Source organism: Phoca vitulina, unplaced genomic scaffold, assembly GCF_004348235.1.
Source record: "Phoca vitulina isolate PV1807 unplaced genomic scaffold, GSC_HSeal_1.0 scaffold25, whole genome shotgun sequence".
In the NCBI taxonomy this organism is placed as follows: Eukaryota; Metazoa; Chordata; class Mammalia; order Carnivora; family Phocidae; genus Phoca; species Phoca vitulina.
In genome coordinates, this window is record NW_022589728.1 from 43,291,602 (window position 1) to 43,313,041 (window position 21,440).

Genomic DNA, 21,440 nt, shown 5'->3' on the forward strand with positions numbered 1-21,440 from the left:
GGAAGAGTGGGAGTGTGGTGGGTACAAGAGGAGAAACGGACAGGGCAATGCCATGAGAAGGAGGGATGGAGGACAGAGAATGAAAAAGGCAGAGAAGGCTACTTCCACAAAGCTGGCCGTGTTGGACATTTCTCTTCTATGACTGCATGTTGAAATGTATATAAAACTGGTAGCATGAAACACTTGACCAAGGTATTATATTAAAAGAATCGGGATGCCTATGTGGCTCAGTAGGTTGGACGTCTGCCTTTGGCTCAGGTCAGGTCCCAGGGTCCTGGGATTGAGCCCCACATCGGGCTCCCTGCTCAGCGGGAAGCCTGCTTCTCCCTCTGCCTGCTGCATCCCCCCCCACCCCGCACCCCTGCTTGTGCTCTCTCTCTCTCTGATAAATAAATAAAATCTTTTAAAAAATAAAAGAATCGAAATTTCTTTGTGGAGATCTCGAGTCCCACTGCTTCTGAGTATTGATTATGTTGCTTCAACAAGCAGGAATAAAATTAAAAACTGAGATTGACATTAACTTGCCATGGAAGCCTTTTTTAAGTCTATCTACCGAATACTCTAGATAATGCATTCTTTTTATTCCCAAAGGAAATGTGACTATAGTAGTCATATTTCCTCTATAATATAAATGAAATTTGTATTTCTTTTAGCCTGTGTTTGTGCCTTATATCCAGCCTTCCCACTCACTATTGTTACCATAGTGACATTTATGGAGGGATCATGTGTTTTCAGTAACTTTAAAGGCCATCTATGGACCTTAACCAGCTCAAGAGGAGAATTCACCGAGATCTAGAGTGCTTCAGATGACATTGTAAAAATTGGATTGCCTGAAAACGCAGGTTCCTCTCACAACAGAATTCTTCTGTGCATACCCAGAGAATGATAGGACTGGAGAGGGATCTTCAGACCATCTCCAGGCAGAATGGTGGCTAAACCACAATAGGTGTCTGCAACTTGAGGAGTAATGTAACTTACCCAAGAGTGCCCATTTCCCCAAGCTGCAGCCAGTTTCGCTGCCAAATAAAAATAACCTAGAGCCTTCCACCTTGTCATCATCCCTCTCCTGGTTCTCTCTCGGGTACTCAAGGATGTTCAAAACTGAATACTAGCAACCATCAGAAATAAAAAGCTGAACTTCAGGGTAGATCTGACCAGAAAGTCAAACCTGTTCTTGGTCTGCACAGCAGGGAGAGATCTCTTTACTTGCTGTTCAATCACGACAGCTTTTTGAACGGAAGTTCTATGAAGAAACCCCTGCTTCAGCTCCACCCTGTCAACTGGGGATTCCAAGGTCACTGGCACCGCTGGAAAAGACAACTGCAACAACTCAGCACGTAGTAGCATAAGATGGTGTGCTTCTGAGAACTTGTTTTGAGCCGTCCACCTGACCAAACAGCATCACCACCATCATCTGTAAAATATTAATTTTATGGGGCGGGAAAGTGGTACTGAGATGTACTAGCCTCTGTCAGGATGGAGTTTACTTCTTTGAAGATTCAATTGAGGAGGCTACATGATGAATTTGAATAATTAGGAGTCTCTTTTTTTTCTTCATTTGATTTCGGGATTGCAGTGTCACTTCAGGTAAAAACCGAAGACATGTCACCTAGGTTATGAGAAAATAAAAGCTTTAAACAAAGAAGAAGCCAAATTTGGGGAGAGAAGAGATGTTGTTGAACTTGAGTCTGTATTTCTGAAGAAGAATCGCCTGGAATTTTACAAAATCAAAGAACACAAACATCATCTTTGTGTTTATATTAGGGAGTAAGCATTTTAAAGCATGCAATATGTATTTTAAACATTTTTCTTCTTTTTAATCTTGCATTGCACCCAAAGAATGCTAATAGTTACCAAGTTGTTCTTTGGCAGAGTAACCTGACCCTCCCAGAACACAGAAAAGAAGTGTGATAGGATGTGATTGTAGCACAAGACAAAGTTGAGTCCTCAACCCTGAGCAGATATTACCTAATCCAAAGTTGCTGACCCAGGTTACCCGGGAACATTTCTCTTCATTGCATTATATACATTACAGGCAATGAAAGACAGTGTCCATGGCTCCTAATAAAGAGATTTTTCTCTTTATTACGAGAGCAAAGTAGGGGCTTACAGATACTGTCTGAGCTTATCTTTGAGCGGCTCAGCCTCCTCATCTATATGCCACAGCTTCTCTCAGTTGGTGCTGGTTATCTCAGGAATAAAGTATTCAGTCTCTAGAAGCAGGTTTCTTCCTACACCCAGAAAACAGGAGGACGAATATTGTGTTACGTGTGCTAAGATGGTTGAGCGTCACTAGCTACAATCAGCTTTTCAAATCTACACTGAGTGCGTCCCCAGCAACTCATGGCATAGTAAGGAACACGGATGTTTGTAAGGACACATTCCTGAGAGGCAGCAGTTCTAACAGCCCAGTGACCTGGCTTACTCATTCCGGTTTCTTTGTGCAGAGGCATTTTGTTTTCCCAAGTCCTTCACCATGTGCTAACAATTAGACAATGACTCCATAAATGAGTGTCATGGACGGTGGGTGGTGTGCTTTCTTAGTCCTTTATTGAAAACATATGGAGATATTTATATATAAATAGAAAGCAAGAGAATGCTGCCATCATGTTAGCAGCAGCTGATAAAATTCTACATGAATAGAAATTAAACATCTCTACCTACGCCAGAATTCTGGTTTATTGACATCTGCGCATCCTGTCTAATTCAGCTTGAAAGGATGTTTTATTATTTTAGGTTTTGTATTCCTAGTTGGAAGGAAATTGTGGGGCAAGAGTTGTTTTTTGCTTTTGTTTTTTGCTTTTGTTTTGTTTACTCCTCCCTTTGCCTAATCAAATTACTTTATTAGCAAGGATGGTAAATTCTGCCCAAGTAGACCTTGCATTATGATCATGAAAAATCATTTTAAACGCTATACATTTAACTACAGTCCCTGTATTTTAAAGTTAAAAGTGAGGACTTATGGCCCGACAGTTGGGAGAAAGTGTCAGCAGACAGGGTAGTGGAGGGCTCGAGAGCTCGGGCTTCCGGAGGCAGACCTCTCTGCATTTGCCTTCTGGCTGCTCTACATACTAACAGGGTAACTTCGGGAATGTTATGCAATGTTACCAAACCTCCATTGCTTCATCTGTGAAACGAGAACTATAATCACACTTGTCTCATAGAATGATTGTGAGCATTACAAGGGATAGCTGAAAAGCCTTTCACACAATGTCTGGCCCATAGGCAGCCCTGCAGAAATGCCTCCTATCATCACTGTAAGCAGCTAACTGAATGGTTTACGTGGAGGCCATCCTTAGAAGTTTGAGAGGTCCAGATGCTTCGTAAAACCAGTAAGGACAACCTTATTAAGTGCTAATTATGCACCAGCCTTTACAATGAACTCTTTCTTACAACTCCATGAACTGCTGCCATTATCATACCCATTTCATAGAAGAAGAAACTGAGAGGTTACATAGACTGCATGAAGACACACAGCCAACGATTGATTAATCTGAGGATCAAACCCAGTCTGAATAATTGTAAAGCCCATACTCTTTATCTCTCTGCTAAACTGGCTGCCACACATACCTTTAAAACTTCTTTATATATATCATTCTCTATGTTCCTAGCAACATCCTGGGACATTGTACAGAAGCATTCACAAACTATGGAGTGCCCTGTCCCTAGGACATCTGCTCATTTGCAATTTAAGAGGGCCAGGAAGTCCTTAATGCACATTTTGTGGGGGGCCCTGGCAAGTTCAACTCATGCAACCACTTTCACTTTGGCCCACAGAGGTCTTTCCTTTGAAGGTGCTCAAAGCTCCATGTGCCCAGGCTCATTATTCAAGCTTTGGAAAAGAGAATTTGTCCTACTCTACAAGATGGAGAAGCCAGAAGCCAAGATGACATGACTTGGGGACAGAAGGAGAAAGCCATCCCCCTTGGTAGCCCAGCATAGAATAGAATAGAATAGAATAGAATAGAATAGAATAGAATAGAATAGAATAGAATAGTGGGTACAGGGCTATATCCACCTCCCCAGGCTGCTCAATAGTGTTGGGTCTGACAGCCAAACTGCTACCTAGCCCCACTTTAATCTAAGTAGTGCAAGACTTAGGAGTGCTTTGTCCAATTTTCTTGTTGGAAAAATGGGATCTGCCTGCAGTATGGGAACCCTCCCATATAAGATCATCCAATTTTGTTTTCATTTGCAGATTATTGTGATGTTTCTATTCTCCTTTTTATAGGAGATCGAGTTTGGGGTGGGGAGCAGCAGGGTATATAAAGGGAGAAGGTTAGGACTGCCAAATGACATGTCAACTTCCTGACCTGCCATCCGTGTGCTAGTTACACGAGCCCTAAATGTGTGAGACACCAATGCAAATATTTTGCATATCATTCGCTCGAACGATGCTGCTGTTGTGCGGTAGCCACAGCTGAAAGCTGAGATGACACTTTTTATTATAAATGCCTCGGGTCTTTCTCTGAAAATCACCAGGAAGACAGAAATCCCTTGGAAGTGAGAGTGGAAATATGAGAAGACTTCTGCTTTGTTAACTTTCTCAGTCATTACCAACGATAGCAGCAACGTGTTGGTATCCCAGGGCCCCCCACGGGTCCAATAAATGCCGGCAACATCCTCCTTTAGAATCCAGCACTGTTCTTGTCCTTGTAACAACAGTACACTTCCATGGCAAGTTAGGAAATCACTGTAAAAAGGAATCTGTTCCAGAAAAAAAACAAAACAAAAAAGCCCGCACCCCTCAAATTGTTACATAAGTGAAAAATCATTTGAATTCATAACAAGCCTTACTTATCACTCCGTCCCATGCTAGCGATGGCAGCGTGGAGTCCTGGCAAGCAGAGGATTCCAGACTCAGCTCTACCATTTGCCAGCTGTGTGACTTTAAGCAAATCACTTGACCTCTCTAATCCTCAGTTCCTTTTCTGTAAAACAGCAATAACCATAAAGCTGCTTTGTCTACTTTATGGGTTATAGAAGCAGGTAAAAGGAGATTGCAAATGTGAAACCTCTCTGGAAGCTCTGTACAAATGTTATTATTGACTTTTACTAGGTGAGTAATAAGGAATGACTAGCAGTGCCGTCCAACGATAACATGGGAATAACTCAACCAGGTAGTTGGTAGTTGGTAGTTGATCAGTCTTGGAGAAGTGAATGGCTCCTGGGAAACAGATAGTTAGGCCAATGGTAAGGGCTTTAAACTTGTGAGTCTAGGGCTATGTGGCAATTTAATTGAACAGCCTGGCCGACAGCCTCTGATATCCTAAGCTCTTGCAGTGACAATGTAGGCTACATGAAATCACTGCATGCTTTCTTAGCAGACTTTATTTGGAAAGAGTTTACAAACTAGTGGCCTGACAGAATTGCCAGGGTTTTAAGCGCCATGGCGGTACACCAGACAGAGCGGTGTTTCATGTGTTGTCCTATTACCTCCCTCCCTGGAGAGTCAACAGATGGAGCAACATCAGAAACCCAAGGCAAACCTGTCCGTTTGATGCCTAGAAGCTTCAGCAGAACTCACGATTAAAATAAGATCAAATACCTATTTAGAGGAAAGAGGTACAGATAAATAGGTCCTCGGGGCATACCTTCTTTTGTCTGAGCTTGACTAACACTATCTGGAGATACCTACTACGTAGGAGGCATCGTATCCCGGTGCACACTAGGCATTTGAGAAAACTGGTTGAAAGGCTATGATTGCTAGTAGAAAATAATTGAGTAACTCCAACATGAGGCTTTATATTTCCTTTGATTATATTTTTTAAATCCTTCCAAGTCAACTTGAGTTTGGCACATCCCAGAATGAGTAATTGTGCATCCCAGAACGCTTAGGTAATATGCAGACCAGACCCTAGGTCAGGCAGAGTGGCCTGTGTTTCGGCAGGAACTGTCGAGGAGATAAAGCATTTGATTATTGTTGTTTGATAGTTCCCAAGGAGAAGGCAAAGAAGCAACAGATAACGAACCAAACACTTTTCTCTTTTGTTTAGGCAAATATTTCCAACTACAGCCTGGTGATGGAGTCTGATCAGGGAACCTTCTTACCCTCTGGGCTGCAATTCACTGGCAGTGAAAAGGCCAGGGCCATCATGGAGGAGGTCATGAGCCTGCTGCAGCCGGTCAATATCACACAGGTCTTTAGGGCTGGAGAAGGGACAGACATTAACTTCTGGATCCAAGCTGGAGTGCCTGGTAAGACCAAAAAATGAAGTCGGTGTTCTTTAGGTACTGCTGCTGATTTAAAATCAAGGTGCTATTCAAACATGCCACAGCAATACCGATAGGCCAATTAATACATGGAAACTCTAAGCTTTTGTCTATAAAGTATAATCTGATGATTTCCAGACTTGGAATAATAATATTAATTTGCGTTTGTTTACCTATTTGTCTTCTTTTTCTAAATTATAAGTTCCTCACTCCCAGAAATTCTGCTTTAATGATTCTGGCATAGGACATACAAATCTGTTTTTGTTTTTGCTTATTTTTTTAAACAGGTATCTAAATGGTGATCTCATGACCCAAATTTGAGAGCTAGAGTACAAGGCAATTATTACTACTGATAATGCTTCTAGTTTTGGTTCTCTGCTAGGAAATCTTCTCTGACCCAAATAATTTCCGACCCAAATACCATGGTATCTGAAATTTTACCAGTAGAGCTTTATTCTTTGAGGGTTGGGTGCTTCCTACTAATCATTTTTTTTCTTAATGCAGACTCTTATATGAGGTTAGACTAAACTAATTTTCCCTGATGAGTGATTTATTAGGTTGATATTTTTAAGACAAGTCCTGGGCAGGAGTGAACTTATAGAACAGGAGTAGGCCTCAGGAGGTCACAGGACTACAAAGTAGAATAATCTTAAAGAGACAAACTTATACTACTTCACGAATTTGCCCTAGACTGGCCACGGGAAAGGGTTATTGATGATAGTAAGCATCTATGACCTGAAGTTGTTCCCTCATTATATCCATAATCAAAAGCACTGTTAAAGGATCTATTTGCAGATTTTTCTGTATTTATGTTATGTCAATAGGAAGTCCACCTTTTCAGTAGTTTTAATATTACTGTTTCCAGAACCATTTCTGTGGCTACAAAACATTTTACAGGTTAAAAAGAAAAGCATCTCTCTCTAGATCCACCCCACTCCATTTCCCCCAGCCTGTAAAGTAAATTTCACCAATAGCATACTGCATGGATTTAAGATTTTTAAAAAGCTTATTCTTGAGATATTGTAGATTTTTTAAAGCATATTTTAGGTTTTAATTTTTATAATAATCTTTCATAACTAAAAATAGAAGGAGCTTTCCTTTATTCTAATACAAGGACCTAGATTCTCTTCAATGGTGTGTGTATATTATACCCATATTTTGAAATATCTTAAAACAGCATTTGCATTTATGGTGCTGTGCATCATCTGGACAGATCTGAGACTCCCTCCGTATCTGTAATTTTAATCATGATCAAGGTCTATGGGAAGGGAATTTGCCCTTTTAAATTGTATGGAAGAATTTGTTTGAATTCTAGATTTTTCCTGGGCCTTCATTTTTTCAATAGGAGTCTTCTTAAAAATTGAGAAAACCTGAGTTAGTTTGCGGGGTGGTAGCTGTGAGGAGAAGACTGACAGACTGTGGGTGAACTGGAGTGAAGGGGGGCGCAGAGGAGGAGCTGAAACCAAAAACACAAGTAGAACAAAGAAACTGGTACTCGCTGCTCCCAGGGATTGTGTGCTTTTGTTGCATTGGATAGTTGAGAATTTGCCTGAGCTTTATTCCTTCCATGTAGATAGTCATAAGAATGGTTCTCTTTGGAATTAGCAGGCTGATTTGATTGTCTTCACAAAGGTAAGGAGGCCTTTCCCCTCTTGCTAAGGTGAGGTCAAATCTGATCACCAACTAATGGAGTGGAGTGGAGAATTTGAGCCCCATTATGGTTTCTTGAGAATTAATACAAGTTACAATTTATTGAGTTCCTGTTACTGATCAGGCACTCTGTGAGGCTTTTGCAGATACTCTTTTTTTATCCATACAGCCATCCTAAAAGGAAGGTACAATTATCCCTGTTTTGCACTTGAAGAATCGGATTCAGAGGGACTAAATAACTTAGCCAAGGCTATCCTGCTCTTAAGGGCAGAAGAAGTTACCCTGAGAACAGGCCACTTTGTTTTCAAGGCTGGTGGCCCTTTTCCCACAATGTGCAACAACACAGGGGAGTCTGGAATGCTGAGATGGGCTTCCAAATCTATGGCAGTGTCTGAAATGTTTGTCTTACTCAGCTCTTGCTTATGCAAAGGATTTCAGTACATTCCTGCTCCAGAAAAATTTACCCCTGGGGAAAGGAGTTTGTTATTGTAAATAACTACTTATTTCTTCTCACATTCTTTATTCCACTCCCCTCTGTACCTCTGTAGATCAGGAACGTTTGTAAAAAGTCAGTGGTTCATTTAGACTGCAGCTAATGTTTCTTGGAATTCTTTTTAATTTCTTTTAGAATACTATAAGATGGAACCAAATTATTGTTGTCTTCCCCTATTACCATTGAGCTATCTTTTGATACTTCAAATGTGGGCTATTTCTGGAAGAAATAATGGAACTGCTTATGTTGTATCTCTTGTTACCTATTGAAAATTTCAGGAACTTTAGAAAAAGGTGAAGAACCATAGTTAAACAGAAAAAGAAAATAAAAATAGGCCAGCTGTATACCGTGTGTTCCTGAAAACTGTCACGTTGTAGTCACTTAAACCTAAAGCTGGAATGCTAAATACTAATTAAGTTATGATTTACACAACTGCTCACCTAACTTTTCAAAAATTAATGAGAAATAATGTTCCCAAAAGAAAACACCAGACCTTTCTTCTTTCTCTTTTTCTTTCCTTTCCTCCATTGATTCAATAAGTGTTTATTGAGCCCCCATCGTGTCCTAGGCCTATCAAATTTCTGTAGCCTGGTGGCTGGTCCCCAATTTTTTTCATGTTCTGTGTGTACTCAGTAGTGAAATACTAATTAAAAACACAGAATTAAAATTCAACATGATTTTCATTAATTATAAAAGCCAAGTAGATTGATTGATGAAAGGTTCATCTTTGGAGAGGAGAGATGCTGTCCTTCATCCATCTAGATGATGTCCATAACGGACATGATAACTATCAACATAAGTATAAGGCTTTGGGGGTGATGCTTTTTAAAGGAAGGTATCTTAGACGTATTTTCCATATAAACTCCCTGTTTAGGTATTTTTATACTCCAGCCTGCTCCCATGGCCACTTTCTTCCACACTCTTTCTTATTCTTCCACTCCAAATCCTAGATACTCTTGAGGTTCACTCAGTATTCATCAGTGTCCATGAATCCTTCCTTAATAGCCCATGACACCCTATTGCTTTTCTAAATTTCCAAAGCACTTCTGTTTCCCATGATCTGGCATTTGAATTGCACACTAATATCGTTCTTGGATTACTAGGAGTACCCAGTGATCAATTCTTTGAGGTTAAGGTCAATGGTTTCTACTTTGCTTCCTCTATAGTTCTTAGTTTTTTAGAAATTTAAATTCTTGTAAATCTGACATGAGAGTAGAAAACAAAAACACAAACACAGAAATAAATATTTTCTCAACAAGCTTTGGGTCCCTCATCTTAGGATTGTGGGCAAAATAAAGGATGCTGAGAAAAGAGATATAAAGGTAGAAAAAATATCGGAAGAATGATATAAATTAGGGAGGCTAGAACAGTTAGGATTATTTCCCTTAACGGAATAGACTGAGAGAAGATGCTGAATAATATCTTCTAGTAATTCAATGGTTTTCCTACATAAAATGGTAAACAGTAGTTCTCTGACTCTTTCAAAGACAATACGAGCATAGACTAGTCTAAAAGGGATTTAGGTTAGTCTCTATTCAAAAATTCCAGATAGCAGAGAGACTTTACATCTTAATTTTTAGCCTGATTCTCTAATTATGAACTCCAGGTGAGAGTGAGAGGAGTCTATTTCACTCTGAATATGTCAGTAATGAGATATAATCCATGTTTTCCAGATGTCCTCACATGCCTCCTTCTTGAACATCTTCTTTCTTTAGAAACTCTTCTATAAAATATATATTAATGAAAAAAAATTAGATACTCTCTTAATGTGGCCTGAGAGAGTAAGCACACCCTGATTCCATATCTACCAATAGGAGTTTCCTCGTCTGCTTCAGAATCTGAGAGTCAACCTTTTTCTAATATTGTTGGCATGTGGTAGACAGTGAGCTGGAAAGAATTAGAGTGTGTTTTCTGGCTTAATGACTTCTAACTGCATGTGCTATCTTAGGCAAATGATGTAGTTTTTCTCAGCCACACTCATTTCTTTTTTCTTTTTTTTTAAACTGAAGTATAGTTGACACATGTTGTGTTGGTTTTAGGTGCAAACATAGTAATTTAACAAGTCTATATGTATGCTATGCTCACCATAATGTAGCTACCACCACAATGGATCTGTCACCATACAATTCTGTTACAATACCATTGACTATATTGACTATGCTGTGCCTTTCCCCTCCATGACTTACTCATTCATAACTGCAAGCCTGCACCTCCCATTCCCCTTCACCCATTTTGCCCATCTTTCCAGCCCCCTTCCCTCTGGCAACCACCAGTTTGTTCTCTGTATTTATGGGTCTGTTTCTGCTTTGTTTCTTCATTTGTTCTGTTTTTTAGATTACACATATGAGTGAAACCATGTAGTATTTGTCTGTCTGACTTATTTCACTTAGCATAATACCCTCTAGGTCCATCCATGTTGTTGCAAATGACAAGTTCTCATTCTTTTTTTATGGCTTAGTAGTATTCCTTGTGTGTGTGTGTGTGTGTGTGTGTGTTTGTGTGTGTGTGTATACCACATCTTCTTTGTCCATTCATCTATTGATGGGCACGTAGGCTGCTTCCATATCTTGGCTATTGTAAATAATAGTGCAATAAACATAGGGGTGCATATATCTTTTTGAATTTGTTTTCATTTTCTTTGGGTGAATACCCAGGAGCAGAGTTACTAAATCATATGGTCTTTCTATTTTTAATTTTTTGAGGAAACTCCATACCATTTTCCACAGTGGTTGTACCAATTTACATTCTCACCAACAATGCACAAGGATTCCTTTTTTTTCCACATCTTCATCAACATTTGTTATTTCTTGTCTTTTTGATACTAGCCATTCTGACAGGTGTGGGGTGATATTTCATTGTGTTTTTGATTTACATTTCCCTGTTGATGAGTGATGTTGAGCATCTTTTTGTGTGCCTGTTGTCATCTGTATGTCTGTACTCATTTATTATTAAGCATTCTTACTAATTATCTGGCATACAGCACTGGGGAATCAGTAGTAAAGAAGATAGACAAGATCTGTACCCTCACAAATTATACATTCTACTGAGTGAGACTTGGTTATCTTATATGCAAAACCAGTATGGTAACCACCAAGCCTCAATATGTATCCCCTCCCCTCCTCTGTCCCCTATCTCACTGACTGGCACCACCATCCAGAAACCACACAATCATCCAGAGCATACATCAAAGTGGTCTCTAAGTCCCATTTACTCTGAATTTCTTTTATTTCTTAAACCTGTTCACTCCTCTCCACCACACAGACCTTGTCTCATCAGTATTCACTGATTTTCCAATGGCAGCTTCCTACTACCATCCCAATCTGCATTCTTGGTCCCCTTCCATCTAACTGGCTCACGGCTTCCAAAATGAACTTTCTAAATTGAAAATCAGTCTATCAGTTGGGTTGCTTTTGCCTGCAAAATAGAACAAAAGACCCAACTTAGAATGGCAGTAAGGAGAGTTTTAAATTCACTTAAAAAGAGCTCTGGAATGGGTGGTTACAGAATGCTTGATTTAGTCATCTACCACATCAAGGACCTTGGTGCTTAACATCTTTCCACTTTGCCATCCTCAACATGTTGACTTTTGTCTTCAGGCTTTTCCTCTCCTGGTCCTAAGATAGCTGCAGTTGTTCTAAGCAACAAATTCTCACACATTGTGCAATAGTGGAAGAGAGAATGCCTGTGATGGATTTGTCTTTTTAATCGTGAGGCAATTTCACCCAGAAGCTGCAAAGCAGATTTTTCCATAGTCTCATTGGCCGAAATTGTAAAACATGTCTGTGGCTAAATCAGGCAGTGGCAATGGAGTAGAATTACCAACATTGGCTTATACTGACCAAATTTTACTTTCCGGGCCTAGGAGGGGGCCCAGTCACCACGGAAAAGGTAGCCTCCTGATATATGAGAAAAATTGGGATTCCTTAGGAAGAAGAAGAGGATTCCTACTGGGAAGCAACTAAGAATAGCTGCAATATCTGATTATCTCTGCTTCTTGCTTAAAATTGTTCAATGTCTCCCCATTGTCTTCAGAGGATCATGTCCTTTCCTAGCGTGGAATTCAACGCCTTTTTCGTTCCACCCTCTGGCTGGTGTGCAGCCTCCTCTCTCATGGCTTCCCACCCCTCTCTGTTCACCTCTTAGAACAAGTCACATTCACTGAAGCTCCTGGTGCACCCTGTGCTCTGACACTTCCTTGCCATTGGACCTTGTTTTGTCTTCTTCAACAGCAAATTCCTACTCATGCGTGATGCAGCAACTTGTTCTCCTCCTCTCAAAAGCCTTCTTTGACCCCTCCCGATCCAGGAAGTGCCCCCGTAATGCCCTCTCCTTGTGGCACTTAGCCTTTTCTTGTGGTTATGGTGAATTCCTCTGAATTCCCAGACCTGAGAAGAAGTGCCTGGCCCTCAACAAACTGCCCATGAATCAAATACTGAATAGGTAGAGGTTAGGTTTGTAGAAAGAGTAAGATAATGTGAAAGAGGTTTATAAACTCTAATGCCATAACTATAAGTTAGGATTACTTTATTAAGAACTTTGCTTCAGGCGCCTGGGTGGTTCATTGGGTTAAATGTATGCCTTCAGCTTAGGTCATGATCCCAGGGTCCTGGGATCGAGTCCTGCATCGGGCTCCCTGGTTAGCAGGGAGTCTGCTCCTCCCTCTCCCTTTGCTTGTGCTCTCTCTCTGTCTCTCAAAATAAATAAAATCTTAAAAAAAAAAACAGAAAAGAACTTTGCTTCATTGAGCTGTCCTCTTTCCTCACATATTGAATTGTTTTTGAAATCACATTTTAGTTTCTTTCATCTTTTTATGATAGTTCAGACTCCATACTGAAGTACCAAATATGCAGATTACTCAGAATTTCACATATTTTCCATCTTGCTTATTTCTGCTTAATACCTCATATGACATTAGACAGAACTAAATTAAAACTTTCCATTTCTACATTTCTAAAGGCCTTTCTTCTAACATGTTCCAAGAAAGGAGAAGATCAGGACACAAGTAGGAATGGTAATGTAAAGTAAATTGGAGTTTCTGGACCCAGGACTCATATGTTTCCCAGTCACCAGATGGAATAGTGCAGCACAGCAGTTCTATGTCCCCTGCTGTCCCTAATTAAAAGATGCCCCCTTTATGGTGAAAACGCTCTGTGCCAGTAATGTCTGGAGAGATCATTGCTGCATGGTGAGCAGACCTCACCCCACTGCGTACATGAAAAGGGCACTCTTTGGTTTGTGAATGTAGCCTTCATTTAAGTAGGTGGGCAGTTTCATCCCATCAACAAGCATGGCTTTAGTGCCTAGTAGAAACCAGGTGCTCTAGACACTGAGAATACAGATGAAAAAAACTTAGTAGGTCTCTTGCTCTTGTAGAGTTTACATTGTAGTGGGTGGGGGAGGGAAAGAGGAAAGTGGAAAGAGACAGGCTCTAACAAAGAAATCAAGAATGAAGAAAAATATTAGAAAGAGAGAAGGGTAATACAAGGAATTATAGAAGGTGGCTGCCTCTTACCTCTAACTCAAGTGAGTCAGAGCTCTTGTTTAGGGGCACCTGGGTGGCTCAGTCAGTTAAGCATCTGCCTTCGGCGCAGGTCATTATCCCAGGATCCTGGGATCAAGCCCTATGTTGGGCTGTCTGCTCAGCAGGGAGCCTACCTCTGCCACTCCCCCTGCTCGTGCTCTCTCTCTCTCAAATAAATAAATAAAATCTTTTTTCTTTTTTAAGAGCTCTTGTTTAATGTTCCTTGACTGCTACATGCTAGATAGGTATGTGTACCATCCACATCAATAATACACTCCTGGAAATTGCTCATCACAACAACTAATAAGCTTGTTCTGTTCTTCCCCCTTGCAGTAGACCTGCTTCAGCTCCATAGAAGCCATTGACTATCTAACCATTGCTGACCTGGCTCATGCCCTTTAGTATCACTGACTACAGCCAAGGGGAAGAAGAAAGCATTGTTTATACTCTTGGGCAGTGAGTCATGCACTGCTTTATGAAGACTCTTGTTGCCTTGAATTGTTATTTAAAGCATACATTTTCACTTTAAAGTTAATACTCTTTGTATTTTATCTCCTTAACTGGATTGAGGACCAAGAGAGTATTTTATTCATGCTTATATACCCACAATACTCATTATTACCTGGCACATGATAGAGACACAGTAAATGTTTGCTGACTAGATGTATTGATTTGAAGAAGAACACAAGAAAAGTTAAGTCATGTAAAAAGGAGTTTTTGGTATAGCACCAAGGTAAATAATACATGCAGAATAACTATAGAAGCTCATAAGTTGGAAGACAGGAAAGACCTGGAAGAGGTGAGCTTAAGCTGAATATTGAGGACTATCTAGTATCAGAATGGATAGAAGGGGTAGAGAAGGGCAGTTCTGGTGACAGAAATAGTATGAACAAAGGCATGTGTCCCCACTGGGAATGATTAGGAGAATAATTTCACTGAGCAGAGGATTCATCTTGGAGAACAATGGGTGGTAGGAACAGTTGAGTTATCTCTGGGCCACATGAAGAAGAGGCATACATTTCAGGTGAAAAACTCCTGTAGCTGATGCAAAGTCATCAGAAGTCTTCAGCAGAAGAGGGAGTTGATGAAAACAGTGTTTTAGAGGAGAGTCCATAAAGTTCATTCTGGCAGGTACCCCATCAACACTTAAGCGGCAGGCTCAATGAGAGGACCAGGAGTGAGAAAGCAGCTTGAGGAATAGTGCAGGGTTAGAAACAATTGCTTTAGAAAATCAGAGAACACTAAATTATGAATCCATTTTCTGTATTATAATGACCCAAAATAACTTAAATTTCTCTATCAACTATTTCCCATGCCCTCTAATGACATAGCCTAGAAAAGTTTCACTTCTCTAACTGCCCCTCTCAGGGTCTCAGGGTTAGTTCTTTTAGGTTCCCTGTCCCATGAGTTTGACTCTCTAGCAATTTCACTTAATACTTTACAGATACTCTAAATGACTCCTTATGTAACACTTCATTCAACAGGTAGCTACATTGTATAAAAATTATAGAGGATACACTGAAACAAATAATACATTATATGTTAAAAAAAAAAAAAAAGAAGATAGCAAGAAGGGAAAAATGAAGGGGGGAAAATCGGAGGGGGAGACAAACCATGAGAGACTGTGGACTCTGAGAAACAAACTGAGGGTTCTAGAGGGGAGAGGGTTGGGGGGATGGGCTAGCCTGGTGATGGGTATTAAAGAGGGCACGTACTGAATGGAGCACTGGGTGTTATACACAAACAAGGAATCATGGAACGCTACATCAAAAACTAATGATGTAATGTATGGTGATTAACATAACATAATAAAAAAATTATAGAGGATACAAAAATAAGATGAGGCCCCTTTTCTCTTCATGCTCACTGTCAAGGACTGACTATGAATTGGTTTACTTAATAATCATGAAAACAAGGAAGAAGACTTCATCATGGAAAACTGACTAAAGCTATACTGAAATTTTCTGAGGAAAAAAACCCCTAAAAATTATATGAAAGCCAGTAGAGTAGAAGGAACTAGGACTTCAAAATATGTTTCCTTGTTCTTAGCTACCTTAACTTTGTCTATCCCTACTTTAAGTGTTAGAGACTGTAAAATTCAGAATGGCCTGGTATATTAGATGATGTTAAAGCATGATTTTAAAAATTTATTACGGAAAATTTCAAACACACACAAAAGTAGAGAGAATAATCTAATGACTTCCCATGTATTCATCACTTTAGGAATTCTTCATTCATGGGCAGTAATATTTCATCCATACTCCAGTCACTGTCCTACACCTAGATTATTTTGAAGCAAATGCTCAACCTTATATTATTTCATTTGTAAATATTAATTTCTATCTCTAAAAGGTAAGGACTCGTGTGTGTATGCGTCTGTGTGTAACTGCAATACTATTGTTCCTCCTAAAATATTTTACAATAATTTCTTAATATCATAGTCAATACAGAGCCAGTTTTCAAATGTTTCCAGTTGTCTCCAAACTGTTCCCCCCCACAGAGTTTTCTTGTTTAAACCAGGATTCCAGTAAGGTTTAAACAATGCAATCGCTTGATATGGTTGGTATCTCTTAAATCTTTTTTAATCCATAGGTTTTACCTTCATCTTTCTTCTTCCTTGCTGCTTATTTGTTACAGAAACCAAGTAATTTGTCTTTTGGGATTCCCTGTAGTCTGGATTTAGCTAATTCCATTCCCATGGAATCATTTAACATGTTTTCACTCTCCCTTATATTTCCTGTGAATTGGTAGTTAAATCTAGAGGCTTGATCTGGTTCAAGTTTGATTTTTCTTTACTTTTTTTTTTTTAGCAAGAATACTTCTTAAGGGCTGTCTTTTATTTCTATTAGCAGTAGTGTCTACTTGTCTCTCTTTTTAAGATGTTAATGGTCATTGAAGGTTATTGACTAGATCCATTATCTCATTGGGATTGCAAAATGTTAATTTTGATCATTAATTGAAAGAATTCTATAAAAAAGAACTTTCCCCTTATTGACTATCTGATCACCCTGAGGTACTTTTGTATAAAAAAGGCAGGATAAATGTTAATTCTTTCCCTTTACTTACTTATTTTAAAACTTATAAGTTGGTTCCCTAGTATCCTCCAAGGATAACTAGTTGGATTATTTTGTGCTATTTACTAGTGAATTTTAAAATATAGATGTGCTTCGTTCTATTACAGTAATTATTCTTATTTTATGCTCAAGTTATCCCATCTCTGGCCAGCAAGAGCCTTTTTAAGCTGGTTCCTGAGTTTTAACCTGACTGTGGTAGTCATTGAGGTGTTCTAGCTTTGTGATGTGACAAAATGTTCCAGGCCATCTTTTAATATTTCCTTCCCCAGATCTGGAATCAGCTATTTCTCCAAAAAGCCCAATTTCTTCTACTGTGTCATGATATGTAGAGGCCACAGTCTGAACATTAAGTGTGTATGGAAATATGTATTTTTTTTTCTCTAAGAAAAAGTATATGATGAATTATATGATATTTCCAATTCAAGTTCAGGACTACAAAGTTGTACCTTACCTCCCTGATATTATATCCATGTCTCCTTTTTCCTTGCCAAAATTCCTTGTTCTTTTTTTTCCCCTTGTTCTTAGTGCAACAGCATAATCACTCATTTGCTTTATCCTGTGACACACACACAGTAGTTTTAGAATTACAATACCACACAACCAGCAATAGCATGACTATTGAAATAAGTTTGTTTATTATATGATTGTTTGTCTTTAGTATGTATATTCCACTGGAGATGTACAAATTTCTCTTAACCTGCAGTACAAATTACCTTTAATGTGGTATCATTTACATGTTTCATATTTTTGTCTTAAAACCCCAAACTACTGATTTCCAAAATGTTTAAATGCCTATTTATAATTTTTCTTTATTAATCAGGAAAGAAGTTACAGATAGGAATGATTACGAGACTTACTAAAATAATTACCTTGAGTGTCATCATTGAATCCTCCTACATGTAACTTAACATGTATTGAGTGTCTGCTATGTTTCAAGTGTTATTCTAACTGCTTTATATACATTATCTCACATAATTTTATAAGAATCTTTTGAAGTATACATCATTATTTTGTAACCAATTTTCAGATGAGACAGTTGGGACTCAGTGGGTTTCCTTTGTCCAAAGTGACTAAGGTATTAAAGTGGAAAAGCCAGAGTTAACATACTGGTTCATTTTATTCCAATGTCATATATAAGATATACTCCCTATCCTTAAGGAGTTAGTGGAGAGTTTAGACACAGGAAGAACAAAGTGCAATAGAAGTTCAGGCAAAAGAAACATTAAATTGTGTGGGGCATCACAAAAGAGGTGACAATCTGCCTGAATCTCAAGAAAGAATAGAATTTTGTTGGATGGAGAGGGAGTGCGTTCCATGTGAAAAGATGGAGATAAACAAAATTGCATAGATTAAAAAGTGCAATGGATTCTTGAAATGATGAATAGTCTGGTTTGACTGAAGTTTAGCATAATATATGGAAATAGAGCTAAAATTGAAAAGGTGCCTAGGACGGTAGTTGGGACCTGAATGCCATTCTGAGGATTTAGGACAGCCAGAAGTGAGACATGATGGGGCTCAATCCCAGCCACTGGGCAGGTATCATCTAACCCACATCCTCCTCCTTTGAGAGACTCAAGGCAAAACCTAGCTTCATAGGTCACACATCTAAAGGGTTGGTCTGCATGTCTTCTAGCAATTTCTCGCTAAAGTTGAAATTGTTTTAGATGTTTTGCTACTTGAAGTTTTGCCAAATTAAGCCTTCCAGCTGGAGAGACCTAGAGTAGTCACATGAAACACCACACTGTGATTGGCACTGATTGCACTAAAATTCTCAATAATCAACAATAAAGTCTGACTGTAAGTGGACATACTTGGAGTCAAGTAAGTCTTGGAGTATTGTGAAACTCATTGATTTCTTATAAGAGCTCTGCTAAAAAATGTTTATCAATTTGATTAATAAGTATGGGATTATGGAAACAACAGGAAAAATATCACAATTCAAGAGATTTGGGTAAAAGTGAATTCAGATTTGAATAAGGACTTTTTACTCTAGAAATGGATTATATCTCAATTGTATACAATAGACTCCTTATTTCAGGTAACTGTGTTGGCTTAAAATCCTTCCTTTGCTTGGCATTAAAGTGAAAAAACAACCACTTAACCTAATATTCTCATATATTCCCCTCATGGGATTTCTAACAGAGAATTAAGTCTCCCTATTATCCTGTTTTTATAAGAAAGTGTGAGATTGCATAATTCATGGCAACTAAAGCTTCTTTTATAATATGACATTTGCTATCTTAATTGTCCTTCTAGTTCATAATGCATAAATCAAATATAGTTGAGCTCTGTAAAATCTATTAGTTATGGATCTTTTGAGATCTGAGTGAGCTATTGCATATTTAGGACTAGTTATGAAGTATGTCCTCAGTCTTCCTTCCTTCCTTCCTTCCTTCCTTCCTTCCTTCCTTCCTTCCTTCCTTCTTTCTTTCTTCCCTCCCTCTCCTCCTTCCTTCCTTCCCTTCCTTCCTGTCCTTTCCTTTTCCTCCCTTCCTCTCTCTCTTCCTCTCTCTCTTCCTCCCTTTCTTTCTTTCTTTCTTTCTTTCTTTCTTTCTTTCTTTTCTTTTCTTTTCTTTTCTTTTCTTTTCTTTTCTTTCTTTCTTGTAGTAAGAAATAGTCTCCTGGAAGGTAAAAGAACAGAATATTATGTAGAGAAAGGGCATGGCCTTCATCAATACCCAAAACTATCTGGTTATGGAAAGTTTAAACCTACATGAAAATGTTTGTTGGACAAAACTTTACAAAATCCACATTTTTGAAGAGGTAGTCCATTAATTGTTGTTGATGTCATATTTAAGAATGAGGATATTTAGAGATATCACCTTAATATTTTTAGTCAGCACTGTACTACAAAGTGCAGTACATAAATTGATCTGTTGTCCAGAGGGGTCATTGATTCTACACTCACTATTCCTGACAGAAGATTTTATCTGAGATATCCTGATAATTGTAGTCACGTGGCATATTAGCTTGAATTGCCCCACCATAAGCTTTAATTTTTCATTTTGTGCTAGTGTAGACCCAGTCAAAGCCCATATAAATCCAAGATATGTGTTTAGGTTAGAGTTGTGGTTCACACTCTTGACTGCACTTTAAAATCACCTGGGGAGCTTTTAAAATCATATCAACCTGGGGCCCCACTCCCAAAGATTCAGATTTAATTGGTCTGGTTGCAGGACCACATCAGTTGCACAAGTCCAGGGAGCACCATTTATTGGGAGCATATTCAATCCAGAGGGTCCCCCACCCTCCCAGAGCACAAGTCCATTGTGCTGTATGTGAATGGTGCCTGCTATACTTCTGCAAACTTGGAAACCTAAAGAAAGGGCATGAGCACACCTGTTTTTAGAAGCTCCCCAGATGATTCCAAAATGCAGCTAGAATTAAGAACCATTTTAAGATCTAAAATAGCATGAGACATTAACAGCATGTATTTAAGAGCCACATAGAAATGGATTCAAATCTTGCTCTACCACTGTCTAGCTAACCTCAGGAAAGTTGTGTAACCTCTTGGAGCCTCAATTTCTTCATAAATAAAATAACAGTAATATATAACTCATGAGGTTATAGTGAAGAAAAAAATAAAGACAGTCTAAGTGAAATGCTTGGTAATGTTCATGCTCAAGAAGCCACTATTATTATTTCAGTTATTAAAGCAAAATGTCTATATTAGTCTAGACTTCTTCAGTACTAACTGACAGAAATCCAACTTAGACAACCTGAAGCAAAAACGGGGAATTTAAGCAAGGCACAAGAAGGGTAGGGTTGGATTTGGTCTGATGGATTCCAGCACTGGAATGCCATTAGGACACATATTCTGTCTCTCTGTGCTTATTCTGGTTTCTTCCATGGTGCCTTCCTTCTCTCAAGCCAGCTGTCCTTGTAGAGGCTAACCTATGACCATAGGCAAGTCATGACTTGCACCTTTACGGCCTCTTATGCATGGAAGAGTAGCTCATTATATTCAACTCAGCTGGGAAGATCACGTTGACCCAGCCTGGCTCTTATATCCATCCCTGTGGTCAAGATGTACAGTCCTTAAAATGGAAAGAAGGGCAAAGTGCAGATGAACACAGTAACCACCTTCATTTTCACTACTGAGACTTGATTCAAATTATATAAAATGCACAAAACCTCTGCCATCCTAGGATCTATCAGCAGATAAGGAAGAGCAGCAGTAAGGTCCCAGAAGCAGTAAAGAAATTCTCTGAGTTTAAGAACCCCTCTCAAAATCAATAAAAATAGGTCAACACCCCGACATCTAATAGTAAAACTTATGAGTCTCAGAGACAAAGAGAAAATCCTGAAAGCAGCTCGGGAGAGGAGATATGTAACCTACAATGGTAGAAACATTAGATTGGCAACAGACCTATCCACAGAGACCTGGCAGGCCAGAAAGGACTGGCAGGATATATTCAGAGCACTAAATGAGAAAAATATGCAGCCAAGAATACTATATCCACCTAGGCTGTCATTGAAAATAGAAGGA

At 39.0% G+C, this 21,440-nt stretch overlaps 1 protein-coding gene across 1 annotated transcript in view; it reads left to right on the forward strand.

Moving 5' to 3' along the window:
• The window catches only part of CPQ (carboxypeptidase Q), a 443,268-nt gene that overhangs the window by 360,949 nt on the left and 60,879 nt on the right, over nucleotides 1–21,440 (forward strand). The window contains exon 7 of the mRNA XM_032421783.1: nucleotides 5,997–6,198. Coding sequence (XP_032277674.1) covers nucleotides 5,997–6,198 — 202 coding nt within the window. The remainder of the gene's footprint in view (nucleotides 1–5,996; nucleotides 6,199–21,440) is intronic.